Raw genomic sequence first — 21312 nt, forward strand, 5'->3', positions numbered from 1 at the left:
AAAAAAAAAAAAAAAAAGTTAACACTGTGGATGCAAACCCCAACAGGGAAAATATCACGAAAGTTTGAAAGGATAACACAATTGAAGAGGCCATCGTTGCTACAGAAAGTCATGAAAGCCATAAAGTCTGAAATAGTAAATTCCTGTTGGAGAAAACTGTCCAGATGTTGTGCATGAAATCACAAAATTTATAACAGACTCAATCAACAAAATCATGAAAGAGATTGTGGATAGGGCAAAAAAGGTGGGATGAAGGGCTTCAAGATACGGACCCTGGAGAAATCCAAGAGCTAATCAGAGAAATAAACAGAAGACGACTGGATGAACTACCAGTTGTTGATCAACACACTCAACAAATATTTTGAAACAACTCTTGTGAGACTGGAAAAGTATACTTAACTAATGGAATATTATTTTATAACAACACAAATATCCAAAAATTATTTTATAGAAATAAAAATTTTCAAAAGCCATAAAAAAAGAACCAAAGGAAATTTCTTAACATGAACTGCTTCGGAGTCAAGGTCACCTGACTATATCAGCTGTATTATATATTGTAGTTTATGTTTATATATTTTATGTTCCTGCCTCCTTCAGTATGTTTATAAATATAGGCTGAGTAAAGGTTCTTATATTGAATGCTTATTATATAGCAAGGATGTCCATATAAATTGAAGAATAGTAGTTCAACCTTTGCAAACGAACAAAACTGTTTCCAATTTGATATTATGTATAGCACTGTAGTAAAAATGTTTGCATGTAAAATTTGGTCCAAATTACCATTTCTTTGAGATGTTTTTCATTTGTGTACCTTCTAGACACTTCTTTAAACACCTGATAATGATTTAAAGATAAATGAGTAGGAAAATAATAGGACATTACACTGAACTCTATACTTGCCCATAACAAAAAAAATCAGCAACAGAAATGGACTGATAATTAACTCCTAGTTCTATTAGAAGAAAAATAAAGCAATAGAGCTTTTAAAAGCACTCTTCATACCTGTTAAGTATTCAAGTTCTTGAGATAGTCTCTCATTGGTTCTAATTAAGTCTCTTTTCTCAGCTTCTAATTCTTCCTTTGTTCTTGTAAATTGGCTCTGTCATATAAAGGAATAATAAATAAGAAAAGCAAGTAGAGCAATACAGGAAAGTGAACATAGAATTGTCACTTTAGTTAATATCAGCTGCAGTTTAAATGATTGGCTCTCTTATAACTTATACGTCAGAAAGTTAAAAAGTACCCATAATTCCAATTTTTCTATTTAAATTTTGGATTTTAAAAACATTTTTACAAGGCTTATGAATTTTTTTCTCCTGTCCCTTTTAATCACATAGAAATGTTCTAATTACTTAGGATATCACTGTATTTACAACCTAGTTCAAATTACTTTTCAAAAAGATTCCTAAAAATTGAATTACTTGAAATCTTTAACATATTTTGTCAGTGGGGTGTAGTAGCTCATGTCTGTAATCACAACACCTCGGGAGATCAAGCTGGGCAGATCATTTGAGTCTAGGAGTTCAAGACCAGCATGGGCAACATGGCGAAACCCTGTTTCTACAAGTAGGAAAAAATAGCCAGGCATGGTGGCACATGCCTTGGTCCCACCTACTTTGGGAGGCTGAGGGGGGATAATCATTTGAGCCCAGGAGGTAGAGGTGCACCACTGCACTCCAGCCTGGGCAGCAAAGCGAGACTCTGTCTCAAACACCAAAAACTTGTCAAACTGCTTCCCAGCAACACAAGGGCAATTTATATGCTTCTGAGTTAGAAATACCAATCTCAAGCTACCTATGCTAGAACTGCAGGTTGCCTTTTAATATTCTTGTTTCCTATGTAGAAGCTTTTTAGTTTCATGTAGTTCCACTTATTTCCTTTTGCAGCTTCAACTACTGATGTGATACCCAAAAAAATCATTACCAAGTCCAATGTCAAGAACCTTTCTCCTATGTTCACTTCTCTTAGTTTTATGGCTTCAGGTCTTCCATTCAAATCTTTTATCCATCTCGGGCTGATTTTGGTGTTATGATGTAAGTAACACAAGCACCCAACATTCATTTCTTCACATGTGGAAATCATTTTCCCAACACCATTAATGAGGAGACGATCCCATCTCCATTGTGTCTTCTTGGTACCCTTGTTGAAACTGGTTGATCATATGTTTGGATTTATTTCTGAGCTCTCTATTCTATTCCACTGGTCCATGTTTCTGTTTTTATGTCAGTACCAGACTATTTGGATTACTATAGTTTTATAGCAGTTGCCTAAATCATGAAGTATGATGCCTCCAACTTTGTTTTTCTTGCTCAGTATTGCTTTGGTTATTCAGGATTTCTTAACTGATTCCATCAAAATTTTAGAATTTTTTTTTTTTTTTTCTATTTCTGTGAAGAATGCCCTCTGACAGGATTAGGCTAAATCTATATATTGTTTTTTATAGCATGGACAATTTAGCAATATGAATTCCTATCTATGAATATAGGATATCTTTGCAATTATTTGCATTTTCAATTTCTTTCATCAGTTATATCATTTTCAGTACAAGTCTATCACCTCCTAGGTTAAATTTATTCCTAAGTTGTTTTTTGATGGTACTCTAATGAAATTGTTTTCTTGATTTTTCAGCTAAGTCATTGTTTTTGTATAGAAATGCTGCTACATTTTTGAATATTCATTTGTACCCTGCAACTGTATAAATTCATTTATTAGCTCTAGCAGGTTTTTGTGGAATCTCTGAGATTCTTTACATATAGACTCATACAATCTCTAAGTAGAGATAATTTTACTTCTTCCTTTCCAACTTGGGTGCATTTTATTTCCTTTTCTTGTCTGACTGCTCTTGCTAGTACTTCTTGTACTATACTGAACAGAAGTGGGGAGTGGGCATCCCAGTCTTGCTTAGATCTTACCAAAAAAGCTTTCAGTTTCTTTTTTTCAGCTACAAAGCAGTTAAATACATTTTATTACTTTTTTAAGCTGTTTCATAGGTTTTTTACCTTCCTGCAAAATTTTACGTGACTGTGTGTACACTATTTTCTTGGGCTACAGATCCACAGCTTTCATAAGATTTATAAAGATTTTGTGACAGTTCTGCCTTCTTTCCAAAAGATTAAGATCCACTGTATTGGGTTTTATTTCTGAACTGCCTTTTATTCTCTGTACCGATTCTTATATCAGCCTTGTAATGTTTCAATAACCATAGGTTTATAAAATATTTAAATATGTGGCTATGCAAAGACTTTTAAATTGATACTTCTTCTTTTTAGAAGCATCCCATCTATTACTATGTTATTTTCCCAATCATCTTTAGACCTACATTAACAAGTTTCTGGCTATTTGACTTGGAGTTAAGATTCAAAATGTATTACCAACACATTAATTTGGAAGGCATTTCCATCCAGAAATACATAATATCTTCATTTATAAAGGTATATTCTCATAGTTTTCAGAAAAGTATTTGAGTTTTCTTGGGTACTGAATTTTTCTTCCTAAGTATGTTTCTTGCAAAGCCTTTCTAGGTATATTGTGAGGCTTTTTTGCTCCTATTCAGATTCTGGAAGTAGATTTTTTTTTGCCTTTTAGAAATTTGAAGAAATTATCTTTTAATACCAAATAAAATGCAAATTTTAAAAAAGCAACGGGAAAAGTATAAAGTTCTATCTGGTTAAAAAATAACTGCGTATGACCACTTAATTAAACAAACTGGTCAGTAATCCCTGTAATCATATTCAAACTGTCATTCTTATAAATAAAACTGCCCTAAGAAAATGATTACCAATGTGAATTCACCCAAATCCTCAACTGGATCACAGCATTTGGTATAATACCCAGAATACGGTAAGCATTTAATAGATAATCTCTATTGAGTAAAAGAAATGTCCAATCTATCAATAAAACATAAGATCCAATTAAAAAATTTACATATACATATTTTTGTTGGTAGTTTCTCCTAACAGGATATCAGTTACATCTTCCCATTGACTAATAACTAATAAACAATCAGAACAGAAAGTTTCCTCAAATAACATGTTTACAATTAGCTTATTCACAGGCATATCTCTTACCTGAATGGCGATATTGCGATCCTGAGCAATTTCAAGTTCTTTGTTTTTCTCAGTTACTGTCTTCAGTTGACTATCTGGATAAAAAGAATTTTACACATACATACACATTCACTTAAAAAATGAGCGTTTTTACATAACTGTCAATCTTACACATTTTAAAAATGAAAAAAACAGAAGCGCAGAAAGACTGCATTGTATATCACATTCCAAATTCATGAATATATTCAAAATTTACTGTGTTCTAGACCAAAATTTTAAATATGCTGTCCTGTCTCCAAAATCAAATGCACAATAATCCTAGCCAACATTTATGGGAAAAGTCATATGCAATTAGTAATTCCTATATTTTTCAATAACATTTTCTAGATTAGCATTTATCATAAGAAATAGCAAACTGTATTTAGCAATAAGAAAAAGGAGTTAAAAAGATAGAATCAAGAGAGAAAATAGCATTTAAAGTATATAACATGTGTATATTTAGCAAATCACAATAATATTTGCAATTCCTATCTTGTTTATCACTCTAAAGAGAGCCTTTAAAGAGAAAAGCATTATGTTTGATAACGCACTTATCTCTCAATCTCCACTCAAAATGGGCTCTTTTCCTTTACACAGTTTCTCTTCTAAACATAGGCTAACTAGAAAGAATATAATTTTTGAAAATTTTCCAAAAAATATCATTTTGAAACCGTGTTTCACTAAAACATATCTCTACTATATGCTGGCAATTCAATGAGCAAATACATTATAATTAATTCTAATCTTCTATTTAAGAGGACTATTCAAGCAAAACAAATCCCAAATTTTCTATTTTGTTTTACTATTATTTTCTGCTTTCCAGACCAGACTTACTGATCCAGAATACACATACACACACACACAAACAGTATACCACAATAAGGTATTTGATGTATCTCTAGGTTCATCCTTATAGTTTTCTCTTCTCCCAGATCTCGTAAAAGCTGTATTCATAGTCATTTTTCTGAAACTGCTCAGCACTACTGCTAAGTAGATCTTTTTATTATGCCTAGGCAAAGTAGCCAAAAAAAGTTATAACCTAAACAAATAGTCCATGGTCACAGACCCATTAAGAAGGAAAGTTGCAATTTTAATCATTCCTTTGATTACAAACTTCCTGTGTTCCTTCTCCATTGATCAAATTAAAATTGAACTATATTGAATATCAATTAAATTATGCCAGCCAAGCATGGTGGCTCACGCCTGTAATCCCAACACTTTGGGAGGCCAAGGTGGGAGAATCATTTGAGATTAGGAGTTCAAGATCAGCCTGGCCAAGAGGGCAAACCACTGTATCTACTAAAAACACAAAAATTAGCTGGACCTAGTGGTGCATGCCTGTAATCCCAGCTACTCAGGAGGCTGAGGCACAAGAATCACGTGAACACAGGCAGAGGCTGCAGTAAGCCAAGACTGCACCACTGCACTCCAGCCTGGGCAACAGGGCAACAGAGTGTGACTCTGTCCCCAAATAAATAAATAAATAATAATAATTATGCCTCTATGGAGATCTTTCCTAATGTTCTGATGTTTGCTTTCTGAAATCAGAAGCAATCTACAGTCAGACCACCCTGAAGACCCCATATCTTCTGATCCTGGAAGCTAAGCAGGGTTGGGCCTGGTTAGAACTTGGATGGGAGAATCAAAGCACAGGACATACCATCCTCCTAAGAAATATCAGGATCTTTAACATCTTGTGAACTTTCTAAGACTTAATCATGTAAGAAAAGTAAGAAAGAGATTATCAATCTTTTATAGAAACTAGGCCTTAAAAGGGAAATATCCTGAGATTCGCATTTATAAAAATTACTAAAAATTAGAGTTAAAACACAGTAAAAGCAATAGGCTTCGATTCTTCAAACCACTTAGATTCATAACAACAAGCCACTCTCTAATTCTTCATTTGTATAATGCTTTCACCTTTTTAAAAGGATTTCGAGACATATTATCTCATTTGATTTACAAAGCTGTGTAAGTACACAGACATGTGCGTCTAGCCATTATATAAAAAATAATCAGATACTGTTAAGATTTACATGTGGTGAAAGCATTTTTAACAGCAAAATCAGAATAAGAATCCAGGCATCCTGAACATTAAGTTTTGTGTTCTTACAAAACCTTTACCACTAAGTGAAAAATCAAAATATCATAATAATAAAAACCAGTGATGCTTAATCAATATTTTCATATTTAGCCTGTAAATGTTTCCAAAGTATATAAAGGAGTCTTTGAAGATTTCAGTACTCCAAGAATACCTACAAAGAGGAATTAAATACTTACTGAGTTTCTCTAGCTCAAGCCGCAAGCTCTGACACTCTCGGGTTTCATTCACAAGTCTCTCTTGACTGTGGGACAGTCTCTTTTCTATCTCAAAATACTGTTGTTCTGCAGCAGACAAGCAAAAAACAAAAAAGAAAATCAAACACAGGTACATACATTGTCAATACTGGTATTTATTTCTAATAACCTTGATTTTAAAATGTAAGATATAGTATTAGAATTGCACTCCAAGTAAGAGAATGAGTAAAGATAGACTGAGCACTGAAAGAGACTTAGTAGCATTTCCAAATGACTTACATGACAAAAAATAAAAATAAGGCCTAAAAGGGGCTTTACAAATGAATGTCTTCAAGGCAGGTAATATGCCTCATCTGTCTTAGTATTTTCCCCAGACATCAGTAAACTACTTAGCATAAAGTATTTATTAAACGTGAAAAAATTGTTTAGACAAAAAAAACTCCTTTGTTTTAAAAGGCTTCTTTTAAAACAGTCAAGATATTACTTGAAAGAATCAAACTACTAAATTTATGTAAAAGTAAATATGTAAACTTCCCAAGGGAAGGAATTGAATATCATGCTCAGTATAGTATCAGGAACATGTAAGACACTCAATATTTACGGAGCAAGTTAATAAATAGAATGCAATGTACTATACTCAGCTCTGGGATCAGAGAACTAATTTTCAAGGTCAATTCTGCTTGACAGTTACATCTTTTTTTGAAGTAAAAATTTGTTCAGAATTTCCAGTCAACATAGCAAGAACAATATTAACCTTCCCAAGCAAATGGTAAACCAAAACACATTAACAGGAAGTTTGTATTTTACTAATGGTAATTACTATATTCTTCATATTTTTTCAAGGATGTTCAAGCCATTATTGTTAGTAACTTTCACACTTAGAGACCTACTTCAGGTAATTGCGAGAAAATTTTAATGTTTTCTGTCAAACTCCAACTTTTTGAGACAAATCAGATATGTTAGACTTATGTACTGCATGTTCACTGTGTTTCCAGTCCTCTTATGCACCTAATGTCCATTTTTATAAACATCGAATTCGTTCTGGGGCCACAGGACGACCACACACTAAGAACAAGTGCACAGAGTGGTCAACTTGGCAAAGGCCTTAGAAGGCAGGTGACTAGAAAACAGGGCGGAGTCACTATCAGCTGAAATGCAACGAAACATGTAACGTTCTCCAGGCTCAGAGAGATGGGTTCGCAGGCTCTAGCAAGTCTGCTTCCCGTTTGTTCGACAAAGCTAAGCGTCCCTATAGGAGCCTAGCCTGATTACAAAGAAAACGGTACTAAACTCAAGATTCAGATTTGTTTTAAAAAAGGCTTTTTACCAAACCGTGAGGGGCAGGCAAGCGAAGGCTCAGGATATCCAGAGCCCAGGAAGTGAGGTTAAAAGCGTCGTACCCAGTTCCAACTTGCTAGGGGGAAGATCGGACCCAAGAGCGGGAGTCGAGCCGGGAACCAAGGGCGGAAAGAGCATCTCACTTACCGCTCTCCACCTTAAATTTCTCGTGCCGCCCCTTCAGGCCATCGATCTCGGACTGCTGATCAGCAAGGAACTTTTCAAGTTTGTTCTGGACGGACTTGGGCAGCTTGCTTAGCTCTGCGCGCTCCAGGACTTGCTGCAACACCGCCGCCATGTCGGCGGGGCCAGGAGCCCCAGTGGCAGTGGCTGACGGGGTAGAAGCGGAGAAGAAAGGCGGAGACCAGGAGGACCCAGACGCCTGCGCCGCCGCCTCTATCACCTCGCTCGGCGGCTCGCGCGCGCCAGCCCGCCGGAGACTCCCGCGGCGGGACCCTGGGAAATCGAGTCCAGCCTCAGCGGCGGCGGCGCCTCAGCGACAGCACCAGCCCGCCCGCGCCCGAAGTGCGCGCGCAGCCCTCGGAAGCTGCGCACCCTGGGATTCCGAGTTCAGAGGCGGCCTCTGATCCTCTCGCGCACCCAATTTTCCGGCTTCCAGCTCCACCCACTTCAGGCGTTGCAGGCCTCTGGGAAACGTAGTGTTTTTCTCACTCCCCACCGTGAGCCCAATTCCGCACTGCCCTTTCCGTTTCCGCTTATCTCCGCGCTCCCCCGCCCCCCAGCTCTCCTATCTCTGCCGCTCAACCGCTGTCCGCGCGGTGGCGCCACATACGTACTGGTCACCCCACGGTCCTCCCTGAGGAGCTGGTGACCTTACCGTCAAAGCCCCGGGATGCCATGGGTCGTCCTCTTGGGCGGCTTCTAGACACTGAGCCACTAGAGGGCATCGGTCCCGGCAGGGCCGGACGGCAGGCTCCGGGCTACCGCCACGCTCTTAATGGCGCCCAGAAGGGGGCGGGGTGGCGACCGCAGTCGCTTTGGCTGAGGCTCTGCGGTGAAGGGAGGGGGGCGTTGTACGTCATCAGTCTGCGCCACCTGACTCCCGAGACCCTGGCTTTGGAGTGGGAAGTGAGGTGTGGGAAGTAGGTCGCTTTCTGATGAATTAACTGGCACTGAACTGAGAGCAGAAGGAATCTGGCCGCCAGAGGCTGGTACTTGCACCTGAACCCCCATCTCCGGCGAACAGACAGTCCGACGTATATTGTCTGCTACGAGTGCACATTCTGAAAACAGGTAAGTCAGCCTGAGTGTAATACGTGTGTGTGTGTGTGCGCGCGCGCGTGCACTGGAGCACACAGCTCCCTTTTCAAGAGAAAAAGGAAGGGACAGAGTGTTGGAAACGTGGACAGTCACTCCGGCATACGCTTCTGACGAACTTACCTTGTGTGAAACGGCGTACGTTTTTGGCGGTGAGGAGGTGATACTGAGTGGTTGAACAGGAATTTAAGGAGCCGGGTTAATTCTTGAGAATTAAACCAGTTGCACTTTGAGTGTAGCCTATGTTTTCGTTGCAGAAACTGTTACCTAACATACTGCTTTTAAGATGGAAAACTGTCATAACTGAAGTTTTTAAACATATTCTTAATTGCTTCAGTAACAACTTGTACGGTTCCAGATCATAATTCTGTAAATTTAAAGCTCAATCCGTAGATTGTTTCGTGTTTAATTACTCTTCCGAAAGAGTTTATTAAATTATTGATTGTAAATAATGCATTCCCAATGTCGTTCTCTCTGCAGTTCCCACAGTCGTGGGTCTTCTGTGATTTGGTGATTTAGTTCTTATGTGAAATTTATTCTCTTTTTCTCTAGTTCTTACTTTTGAATCATGCGAGGCTAAGAAATATAAATGGAAGCATTTTATGGTATTTTGTAATAACTAAGAAAAAATAAATCAACAACAGAGCTTAAGATTGATTTTTCCCAAAAAATATTTTTTAGGTAAGCACCGTAAAGTTGCTGGTATATGGGTATTATGGTATGTCCTAGGCCCACAATATTATCATACTGATGATCTGTCATTTGGGAAATGTGGATTTTCTGTACTTAGATTCACAGAATCCTAAAATTAGATAGGTTTTCAGATCTGCTAGGATCCAAATTCTTTATTTCATAGATTAGAAAACCGAAGTCCAGGAAGGTTGAGTTGTTTGAGTCACAGTGCTTGGACCACAAAGGCTTTGACTGATATACAACATTTCTAGAAAATTATGACCGTGCAAGGCAAGATACAGTTGTCCCTTGGTATCCATGGGCCATTGGTTCCAGGACCCTCACCCGTCCATCCTCATGGAAATCTGTGGATGCTCTACTTCCTTATATTAAATGTTATAGCATTTGCATACCTTAAATCATCTCTAAGTTACATACAATACCTAACACAATGTAAATGCTATAGTTGTTATATTGTTTAGGGAATCATGACAAGAAGAAACATCTTTACACTAACAGTACAAATGCAATCATATTTTTTTTTAAAAAAATTAAAATCTGTGGTTGGTTGAATACATTGACGTAGAGACCACAGATACAAAAAACTGACTACATACATTTTTAGTATTACCTTTTATAAAGTTTGGTTGACTACATTTAAAAATTTTGAAGAGCACTAAAGAAAAATTTATCGGACATTCTATCAGGTTTCATAATTGAATAGATTTTCATCTCATTATTGCATTCAGTTTTTTACACATTAATATGGCTACAAGGTGACACCCTAGAAGAAATAAGGTTAGAAGGTTAAATATAATAACTTTGGAATTACTTCTATTTGTTGCAAGAATTAAAAATTATTAGAGCACAAGGAAAAGAAGTATAACATGCCGAAGTAGAGGAAAGTGAATACATAGAAATGCATACCTGAAGGCATTACTAAAGGTTAAAAGCCCTTAACTTCATAGAGGCATCAATGATATTTAGACAAGCATTCCTAGACTTCGTCTCTAAAACATGATGTGCAGATCTGATTCACATGTACTGTTGTCAAAAAAGAGCTAGGAAGAAATTAATGTATTTTGAGAGAAAACTGAACAAGCTCTTTGAAACAATAATTAAACAGCATCCAATAGGACATTTCAAACTCAATCCATACTCTGGGGTTTAGTTTTAAAATGCAAAAATCAGATCTGTCTGATACCAGTACATCTGTCAGTCACAAGATGGTTTTGCATATCTCTAGTAGCCTTAGCTTTGTGGTACTGAATAAGATTCACATTTTTACCAAACCCAAATGATGATTATTCCTAAATTGCCGTGTTCAAAATACTGCAACTGTGTTCCTGCAGTCTCTGTTTGTTTTACAGCTCTTTTGGATATCATCTCTTTTACATTTTCATCCTCACTGCTTATGAGTTCCTTGATTTAAACATTTATTATATTGCCTAACTCTTTTATTCAATATCTTTGGTTGTAAGCTACAGAAATGCAAATCAAAGGATCATAAGCCAATAGAGAGAATTGAATATACTGATTCCCATCCACAAACCAGAGAGAAAGCAGAATAAGAGGTACGCTTAGTAATGATTTAATTGAGGGACTGGTTTCTATTCCTCATTATGAGTATGGTGTTGAAAAACATGAATTCTGGAGCCAGAGTATCTGAGTTTAAATCCGTCCTTTGCCACTTAACCAGCTTTGTCACTTTGGCAAGTTATTTAATCAACTTCTCTCATTTCAGTTTCTTCATCTATTAAAGGATGATTGTAATAATAGTACCTACTTCCAGGGGTTTTGTGATTTATTAATATTACATGTAAAGTACTTACAATAATGCCTTGTACAAACTAGAAGCTATATAAGTGTTTGTTGTTAATTGTATTGCTGTTTATTTACTTAACTCTTGCTGTAGTATGTATTGCTCAAGGACAGAGATCATGGTGCTCATCTTTGTGTTATCCCACTCAGCATAGTTTCTAAGCAAATAGTATAGTTCTTTCGTATATGCTTATCAAGTAAATGAATTTGATTCTTTCTGCCTCCCAATGAGCTATTCAGAAATTCATGTTTACTGTTTAAGCAATGAGAACACTGAGACTTAGCAATAGATTATCAGAGATAATACAACTAAGGAGTAGATCTAAAATAAGAAATCTGGTATGTTGCTTGCTAGTTTAGTATCCCCTCCCTTATCCCAGGAATGAGAAAAAGGTTTGAACTCTCATGTCAGCTCTGGTTGATTGTGGTTGTTTCCTGCTGCACTGTTTTGAGAAGAGCTCTGGAACTGCATCTGAACTTTGCAAGATGGAATGCCCTATGTAATAAGCATTTGCTACAAGGCATGTGACAGCATCAGGATAGTACCACTTCTCTTGCTGTCGTACTCCCATGATAAAAACATTGCAAATGATATTTTACCTAAAAATGCTGTATCTTTTTTTTCTTGTAATATAGGAGATTAATTTAGTTCCTCAAAATGGGAAGAACCTACATTGTAGAAGAGACTGTGGGCCAGTATCTTTCAAACATAAATCTCCAAGGAAAGGCTTTTGTCTCTGGCCTTTTAATAGGACAGGTATGTATCTTTTACTCTGCATTTATTACTAAATAATTACTCTGTAATTTATTAAAACAAATTACCTGTTTATTTAAAGTTAAAAGATGCTATTTAATAACAAACTCAAGGTTGGAGGATGGAAGGAAGGCTTGTAGAAGTAATTTTATAGTAGATCTTTAAGGAAACATGGAAAAATAGATGGACCTAGCCCGGGTTTGCTGAAGTCAGGACACCTTCCCCTTTGACCATGTAAAAGTAATTTATAAGGTGGAAACTTCAGAATTAGAATGTTTATTGACGGCCGGGCGCGGTGGCTCAAGCCTGTAATCCCAGCACTTTGGGAGGCCGAGGCGGGCGGATCACGAGGTCAAGAGATCGAGACCATCCTGGTCAACATGGTGAAACCCCGTCTCTACTAAAAAATACAAAAAATTAGCTGGGCGTGGTGGCACATGCCTGTAATCCCAGCTACTCAGGAGGCTGAGGCAGGAGAATTGCCTGAACCCAGGAGACGGAGGTTGTGGTGAGCCGAGATCGTGCCATTGCACTCCAGCCTGGGTAACAAGAGCGAAACTCCGTCCAAAAAAAAGAAAAAAAAAAAAAAAAAAAAAGAATGTTTATTGACCAGATTATTTACATTTTGTTATCTTTTCAAAGTGTTTTGTACTCCCTTCTCATCTTTCTAATTTCTGGTTGTCTAATTCTTTACAAAAGGAGCTTTTGAAAGTTTTATTTCCATTCTAGTTTGTCTTGTCTTACCCCAGACTTACAGCAGCAGCGGTCATATTTTTGTTATATGCTATAGTACCCATTTTATTTATTTTTTTTTAATGTTGGATCAATAGGGAGGGAAAGGGATTGGGGAAAATTTGGAATTTAGACAAATTCTATTATCCTCTTAGAGCTAAGTCTTAAAAATCAAGGCAAAATGGAACAGAGATTCAGATACTTATTTTAAAATGCATAAACAGCCACTGATTTATTATGAGTGAAGGAAGAACCTATTCATCAGCAGGAGGGACTAGTCAGCAGTACAAAGCAAAAAACAAAAAAGGAACTAAACCTCTTAGTAGGAAAACTTTCTTTCTAGATATCTTTGCCTAATGCCTTAGAATCTTCAAATTGCATAATTAACTTTTCTTATTCTGATTTTATCAATATTCCCAAGCTACTTTATTTTATAATTTGATGCCCCATGTTTTATCTATTTATAAAGAAAACACTGTCCAGAGGACTCATGTGTTCAGATGCCTTCATGGCATTTTAGTTTCCTACATCATTCCTAATGAACTTAGTTAATGTCAGTCTAGCCATGAAAAGACAGGCTCATTTTCAGAATTTTTATAAATCAGATTTCTTAGTTTGCAAGACAGTTGGCAAATATACACGGTTCAAGCAGGTAGTACCACCCTGTGAGGCCTCTCATGAGATAGCCAGACTGCCTTTCTTGAGAACAGTGTGAATTTCTTTTTGATTCAGGTTACTTAGGATGTAATGTGCTAAACTCTTTCTGTTAGGAGTTTTCTATTTAAGTTTTTTTCCTTCTCTTTGTTTAAACTATTTAAGGGAAGAAAGGTCTTAGAGAAAGATATGATCAGTAGAGATAAAAAGTCAAAGAGAAAGACCCTGTTCTAAATTTGTCTTAACTGGATCAAGGTTGTTTCCAAAGCTCAGCAAAAACTGCCGTCTTACAAATGAGTGTCTCATGATTTAGGATCTTCCTTCCATCTATCTTTATGCTGCCTTTTCATTCCTTTCAGTATTCTATGTTCTTTTTCTTCCCCTTTCTTCCAGAGTTTATTGCTTTTTCTTCTCCTTCCACTTAAGCTTACCTGTTTCCTGGTCTCTGTCAGTTTCTTTTTCTTTTCCAAATTGTACATTTTATGAAAAAAGGGGGAGTCTTCTTAATCAAGGCCTATCTTTTTTTCCTGTTTATTTGAATGTAACTTCCTGAAAATAACTTGTAGGAATAATTAGTCTTCTTTTATTTTCTATCCCAAGATGATTCTAATGATCAGAGTTTCAGGTCATGTGTGAGGATGATACCATGCTAACTTGTATTATAAGCCTTATTTTCACTCTTTTTTATAGGAAGCTTTCACTCTAGTGAACTGAGCTATTAAATGTTCCCTGCATTTCTTTTTAGATCTCCCACCTTTGGTTACTATCTAACTACTGTTACAACTGAAGAACAGACTGGGTGTCATGGCTCATGCCTGTAATCTCAACACTTTGGGAGGCTGAGGTGGGAGGATTGCTTGAGGCTGGGAGTTTGACACTAGCCTGGGAAACACAGCAAAACCCTGTCTCTACAAAAAGTTAAAAAAAAAAGAAAGAAAAAGAAAAAATTAGCCAGGTGCTGTGGCTGGTTGTTTGAGCCTATAGTCCTAGCCACTTAGGAGACTACTTGGGAGGTTTGCTTGAGCCCAGGAGTTCAAGGTTACAGTGAGCTATGATCTCCAGCCTGGGCATTACACACACACACACACACACACACACAGAGACAGAGAAAGAGAGAGCGTGCAAATAACCCCCTTGAAGAACGTAGAGTCTGGTATCACTTTGAATTGTGTCCCAAATCCCCTTTGTTATTCTGTGGAAATTTATATGGAAGTTCCCCACTGTCATCATTTCAGTTAAAATAAGATATAAAAGGTCACTTGTTATTTAATTTTACTGATATTTTATGTTTGTTAAACATCCAATCTGTTCGAATAATTTATGAAACAAATATAATTAGAAAACTGAGTAAGCATATTGCTTTTTAGTTAATATAATTCATTCACTCATCCAGTAAACCATTTTTAGGGACCACTCCGTGATTTACATTTGGGTTGTCCAAATAAATGAGAAGGTGATATTAAATATGTTAAAAGATAAGGCCGGGCACCGTGGCTCACCCCTGTAATCCCAGCACTTTGGGAGGCTGAGGCAAGCAGATCACAAAGTCAGGAGTTCCAAACCAGCCTGGCCACATGGTGAAACCTGAACAATGAGAACACATGGACACAGGGAGGGGAGCACCACACACTGGGTTCAGTCGGGGGGAAATAGGGGAGGGACAGTGGAGGGTGGGGAGCTGGGGAGAGATAGCAAGGGGAGAGATGCCAGATGTAGGTGATGGGGAGGAAGGCAGCAAATCACACTGCCACGTATGTACCTATGCAACAATCTTGCATGTTCTTCACATGTACCCCAAAACCTAAAATGCAATAAAATAAATGGAAAAAAAAATACAAAAATTAGCTGAGCGTGGTGGCAGGCACCTGTAATCCCAGCTACTTGGGAGGCTGAAGAATCGTTTGAACCTGGAAGGCAGAGGTTGTGGTGAGCCAAGATCACATCACTGCACTCCAGCCTGGGCAACAAGAGCAAAACCTCATCTCAAAAAAAAAAAGAAAAAAGATAAACAACATGTGAGGGAAAGGTTGTAAGGCCATCCTAGAAAAATAGCTTCCCCCCAGTTTCCACTATAATATGGGTATTAATGATTTAATTTGTTCCAAATATTACTCAGTTTGTGTATGTCATAAGAGCTAAGGAATCAGGTATTGCTCTTATCAGAGTGAGGAGTCAGGTATCACCCTAACAAGCTTTTATATTTCATTTTTGAAGTGTTCTTCACAAAAGGATTATGTGATTCTTGCCACTAGAACGCCACCCAAAGAGGAACAAAGTGAGAACCTCAAACATCCCAAAGCTAAGTTGGATAACTTGGATGAAGAATGGGCCGCAGAACATGCCTACCAGGTTATCTTATTTTTCTTAAGTTTTATTTCAAAAAAGAGCTGGAGTCAAGAAGATTTAGCGACTGAGTAAGAAGAAGAGACATAGGGAGAGAGCAGCTAAAGATGACTGAGATTTTTAGCCTGGGTGTCTAGGAGGATAGTGTTGGCATTACCTGAGGAAGAAACAGATTTGGGATGGGTGAATGGGAATAATGACTAAATTAATTCACTTACAAGTATTTATTGAATGAATTATATATCATCTAATAAAGAATGTTAGAATAGGGTAAAAATAGAATTATTTTCTTTTCCAGGGTGGGGGGTGAGGGAAGGGAACTTAGAAGATGAGTTAATAGATGCAGCTAACCATCATGGCACATGTATGCCCATGTGACAAACTTGTGCATTCTGTGCATGTATCCCATTTTGTTTTTTTTTAAGAAAAGGGATTTTTTTTTTTTTTAAGAAATAATTTTTTTCCTTCAAATCAACTTTAAATATTTTAAACTCAGACATGTGTTTCTGTGTATGTAAACATATATACGTGGACAAATCTCTGTGTCTGTGTTTGTAATTATGGGACAGTATATAGTTAAAAAGAAATCCCACCTGTAATCCCAGCACTTTGGGAGGCCAAGGCGGTTGAATCACCTGAGGTCAGGAGTTTGAGACCAGTCTGGCCTACATGGTGAAACCCTGTCTCTATTAAAAATGCAAAACATTAGCCATATATGGTGGCGGGTGCCTATAATCCCAGCTACTTGGGAGGCTAAGGCAGGCCTGGGTGATAGAGTGAGACTCTGTCTCAAAAAAACAAACAAAAAGAAATTCAAGAAATATTTAATTATTATTGTTTTAGTCCATTTGTGTTGCTATTAAGGAATACCTAAGACTGAGTAATTTATAAAGAAAAAAGGCCTGTTTGGCTCATGAGTCTGCTGGGTGTAAGATTGGACATCTGGTGAAAGCCTCAGGCTGCTTCTATTCGTGTCAGAAGGCAAAGTGGAGCTGGTGTATAGAGATCATATGGCCAGAGAGGAAGCAAGGTGGTGTGAGGTACCAGGCTTTTTTAACAACCAGCTCTCCTGGAAACAAATACAGCAAGAACTCATTCATTGCTGAGGGGATGGAACCAAACCATTAATGAGGGATCTGCTCCATGACCCAAACACCTTCCATTAGGCCCCTCTTGGGTTCACATTTCAGCATGATGTTTAAGGGGACAAACTTGCAAGCTATAGCAGCTGTCTTCTAAAGAAAATATCAAGTATTGTAAAGTTAAATTCCCAATGGTTTGTAAATAACTTTCTACTCTAATTTTGCTTTTGGTCTCTCATAAAGTTATATATGAGACACACACACACACACAGAGAGAGAGAGAGAGAGAGAGAGAGAATATGAATGAATTTATATGGTGAATTAGCTTAACCTTTAACCTCTAGAAAGAAAAGGTTAATTTTACTTTTTTTCGCCTTTCTTGCCTTCACCGCCATCTCCTAAGAAATGGTTAATTTTTTACATTGGTGATTTTGAAAACATATGCAGGCTCCCTGTGGTAAATATGAAAACTTTGTTAGAATTGCATTACTATAGTAAGTAGAATTTATTAAATCAGAAGAAACCACCAGCAGACATAATGCAAGTAGATTAAGGATTAAAGTATGGTATCTAATTTTCTAAGACTCTACTCTGGATTGATTGTTTATACATTAAATAAACGAAAGCTGACTGAAGCACTCTAATTTCTGAGTATAGATGGTAGAAAAATGCCCATGTGGTATTAAGAACTGGCCACAATCGTGTGAAGGGAAATACAGATATGGAGATATCGTGGTAATATGTATCAAAAATCTAAATGTGTGTAACTTCTTAACCTACTTGTCCACCTCAAGGGATTTGTCCTAAACAAATAATCCCATGAATGCAGAAAGATGTACTAGGATTTTTAATCAATATTATTTTAAGGTAAAATTAGATATAACATAAATGCCCAATGCCAGTAAATGGGTTTAAAAATTTGAGGTAGATCTACGCAATAGAAAGTAATGGATTTTCAAGTCAGACTCCCTCTGTTCAAATTTCAGATCTAGTATGCTGCTAAAAATAGGGATACAAAGGTAGAATTACTTGTTGTTTCCTTAAGGAGCTCCCTGACCAATTGGTAGGGTTCACAGATAACTATAACATAAGGCTGTGTGATAGTCCATGGCAGAACTACACTGAAGCCTTGTGAGGTTCAGAGGTCAAAGGATTAGAGAAGGCAGCTTCCTCAAGCTGCCTTTGAAGTATCCAGTAGAGGTGAGACATTTAGCTGCTGGTGAGAGGCTGTTGAAAAAAATATTTTAGTCTTTGATCTCCTGAGAAAGGGGTTTATTTATTTATGTAGCTAAAGGATGTTATTATCAGATAATTTTATTTATAAAGTAGTTTTAAGGTGAAAAGCTAAGGACACTCCAGGAAGACACTTAGTTTCTCAAACAGAAAGGATTGCATATAATGCCAAATGCTTCTGTTAGCTAATACTTTATTTCTATTTTTAGGTATCCAGAATGCTACCAGGAGGACTTTTAGTTCTTGGAGTATTTATTATTACTACTTTAGAACTGGCAAATGATTTTCAAAATGCCCTGCGTAGAGTAAGTGTGATATTTAAAAAATTCTTAATAAAATTAGAGTTATATGTTATTTTTATTGATTATGAGTATATATAATAATTCTAAGCATATTAAGATCCGTTTTCCATAATTCTTTTTGCTGGGGTTACACTGAAAGAGCTTTTTTCACTCAATTGCTTGGATATCTTAAGTGTAATAAATGTTTATGTTTTTAATCAAAACTACGTATTTTAAAATAGTCTTTATTTTAGAGATAATTTTTGACGATTAGGAAACAAGTTAGAATGCTTTCACCGTTTTTCTTGTGCAATAGCAGTATTCTGCCACACCTTCCACGTAGTACCTAGTGATTGTTACAGGAAATTAATAGGTACTGAAATTCTTTTGTCTTTTCAATTCTCCCAAGATCCTAAGAGTGAAACATAAAGAAACAATCAGATTATTCCTGGACACAGTATCTGTCAGGAATCTCCTGTGTTTTTGGCTTAATTACTGCGCCAGAGATTTGGGTAACATGATCTAAAATATGAAGGTCCACAAGCTGTTTTCCCGTAAACCCAACCCTAAGGTAAACTCTGTGTAGCCAGCTCTCATCTCTTTTAGCATTCATGATCCACGTAAACTTTTTGAAGCGTATTTCATACCCCGAGAGAGAGGATCTTATAATCTTGAGAAGTATAAAACCCCAAACTATCCCAGAAAAAAACGTTTTTTAGGTAAAAAAAAAAAAAAAAAGTGTGCAGCTGAGAACTTCAGATGTTACAGATTTTTTCAGTCTTGTAACCTCTCCTGTCAGATGTCCCAGTCTCAAGACTTTGATGTTTGCACCTAAAGGAGTAAGGGAAGAAAATGGAGATATTTTCCTCCCTATTAAATTGTTTAACCCTTTGCCAATTTTTCCATCTTAAATAAATTTGCCTCTTTCACAATTGTTCATTTCTTTTGGCATTTTGAACTTTAACCTAAACCTATGCGTATTTAATATTACTAGCATTGATTGTGCACCCTTTTGTGACTGGTGCTGACTTGAGCTGGGTGAATGTGGGCCTGGTGCTAGAGATACAGCCAGGTCCACTTTCCTTTTGCTTTTGTATCTTTTGTTCCTAAGAAGCATATAGAAATGCTTTATCTCTGAAATTACTGACTTTCAGTTATCTGTTTCCATTGGCTTACATTGGCAAACACTATAAAAATCAGCCTTATAAAACTTGTCAGTGTCACCAATTATTGTGAAGAACTTTATTCATTATATTACATTAATACTGTGTTTCTGGAAGAAATTTCTTTTTGTATTATGAAGAAAGTTGTGCCTCTTCTGATTATTGTTTGTTTTCAGCTTACAGGCCATGTGAATTAGGTTACAGGTTAGATTCATCTCTGCATATTATTATTAGAAAGCTTAGAGCCAAATATATTACCACCCCTTATATGCATTTTTATATGCATTTTTACAGTTCTCATTTCTGACACAAATTTATGTCACTATTCTACTTTTTTAACTTTTAATGTATGTTATTACTATATTTTATCTGTCTTTGTATATTGCCTTAAGTCTTTTGTGATATTTAAATAAGAAATGCTAAATGAGTGAGATGCTCGATTTCTTTCATTAAAATCACTGGTCATTTCTCACTTTAATTAAAGTCTCTATTCTATAGTTTATGTAAAGTCTACTTGCTCCAAATTAATTTTTCATGTACAGTTAGTCACTAATGACAGTGAATTACATTTTTCTATTTAAACCCAATTTTTTATAAATTCCTAAAAAAGGGAATTCAAAAAGGTTAATAATTAGTTCCAGTCTTTAATTTGAAGAAAAGAAAAATTGGTGGTGGCACATGCCTGTAGTCCCAGCTGTGAAATTTTAAAGCTAGATGAGAGTAGGGGACATTAAAATTACCTATTTTAACACTCACTTTTTTTTTCATTTTGTATTCAATTGATATGTGTTTTTCCCTTTTTCAGCTAATGTTTGCTGTGGGAAAGTCTATAAATAGAAAGAGATTGTGGAATTTCACAGAGGAGGAGGTCTCAGAACGAGTGACACTTCACATTTGTGCTTCTACAAAAAAGTATCTTTTATTCAGTTGTTTATGGTTTAAAAGTACAAAGTACCAAAATAGTGTTCCTGCAAGGTTTTTTCACTATTTATTTAAATCATCATCTAAAAAATAGTCATAGTTTTGTAAAATTTTTCTGTAAATAACATGGAACTAGAGCTACCAATAATAATAATAGCAATAACGGTTGTTAATCATGTCCCAGAGTCAGGTCATAAAAAGTTTGAGATCTGAAATATTAAAGGCTTAGGATTCTGAATTTTTTTTTACCAACTATCTGCACCTGTACATCCAAGCACAGTAGGTTCCCTAGAGAGATCAATGCCTAACTGATGGCTTAGGTAAAGTAATGTTTTAATTATGGTAAAGTTTTCACCTCCAATTTCTATAGATAACGATGTACAATTCAAAGCACAGGTCACAGAGCTGGACTGTATAGGACATCCAAGAAATTCTTATATCCTTGGCCAAGATGAAATGACATTAAAAGCCAGTTACAGGGCCTCCTTACCGTCTCTTGTCTCACTTTGCCAGGCAAGGGTACCTCCCAAGCAAGGATCAGTGTCACCAAAGGAATGACACAATCCATGGACTTCCAAAGACAGAATTTTAAAAGTAACCATTCCAGCAGAAGCAGGTTGCCCCCCTCCCCACCCCACATCTTTGGTATTTAACCAC

The 21312-nt window shown here is 36.6% G+C and overlaps 2 protein-coding genes across 4 annotated transcripts in view; one reads left to right on the top strand and one right to left on the bottom strand.

Annotated features, from left to right (window-relative positions):
* TPR (translocated promoter region, nuclear basket protein) overlaps nt 1-8751 on the bottom strand; it is a 61373-nt gene extending 52622 nt beyond the window's left edge. The window contains exons 1-5 of the mRNA XM_017524533.2: nt 8560-8751; nt 7869-8177; nt 6366-6470; nt 4068-4141; nt 1003-1099 (exon numbers count right to left, since the gene is read on the bottom strand). Coding sequence (XP_017380022.1) covers nt 1003-1099; nt 4068-4141; nt 6366-6470; nt 7869-8177; nt 8560-8629 — 655 coding nt within the window. The 5' untranslated portion in view covers nt 8630-8751. The remainder of the gene's footprint in view (nt 1-1002; nt 1100-4067; nt 4142-6365; nt 6471-7868; nt 8178-8559) is intronic.
* The window catches only part of ODR4 (odr-4 GPCR localization factor homolog), a 43934-nt gene continuing 31332 nt past the window's right edge, over nt 8711-21312 (top strand). For 2 of the 3 annotated variants that reach the window (XM_017524405.2, XM_037737083.1), the window contains exons 1-5: nt 8711-8975; nt 12129-12249; nt 15847-15981; nt 18500-18595; nt 20540-20646. In XM_017524405.2, the coding sequence (XP_017379894.1) occupies nt 12151-12249; nt 15847-15981; nt 18500-18595; nt 20540-20646 (437 nt within the window). In that variant the 5' untranslated portion in view covers nt 8711-8975; nt 12129-12150. Of the gene's footprint in view, nt 8976-12128; nt 12250-15846; nt 15982-18499; nt 18596-20539; nt 20647-21312 lie in introns of those variants that run through there. The other variant, XM_017524406.2, reaches the window with a different exon arrangement.

The sequence above is a fragment of the Cebus imitator genome, unplaced genomic scaffold, assembly GCF_001604975.1.
Source record: "Cebus imitator isolate Cc_AM_T3 unplaced genomic scaffold, Cebus_imitator-1.0 Scaffold33, whole genome shotgun sequence".
Taxonomy (NCBI): Eukaryota; Metazoa; Chordata; class Mammalia; order Primates; family Cebidae; genus Cebus; species Cebus imitator.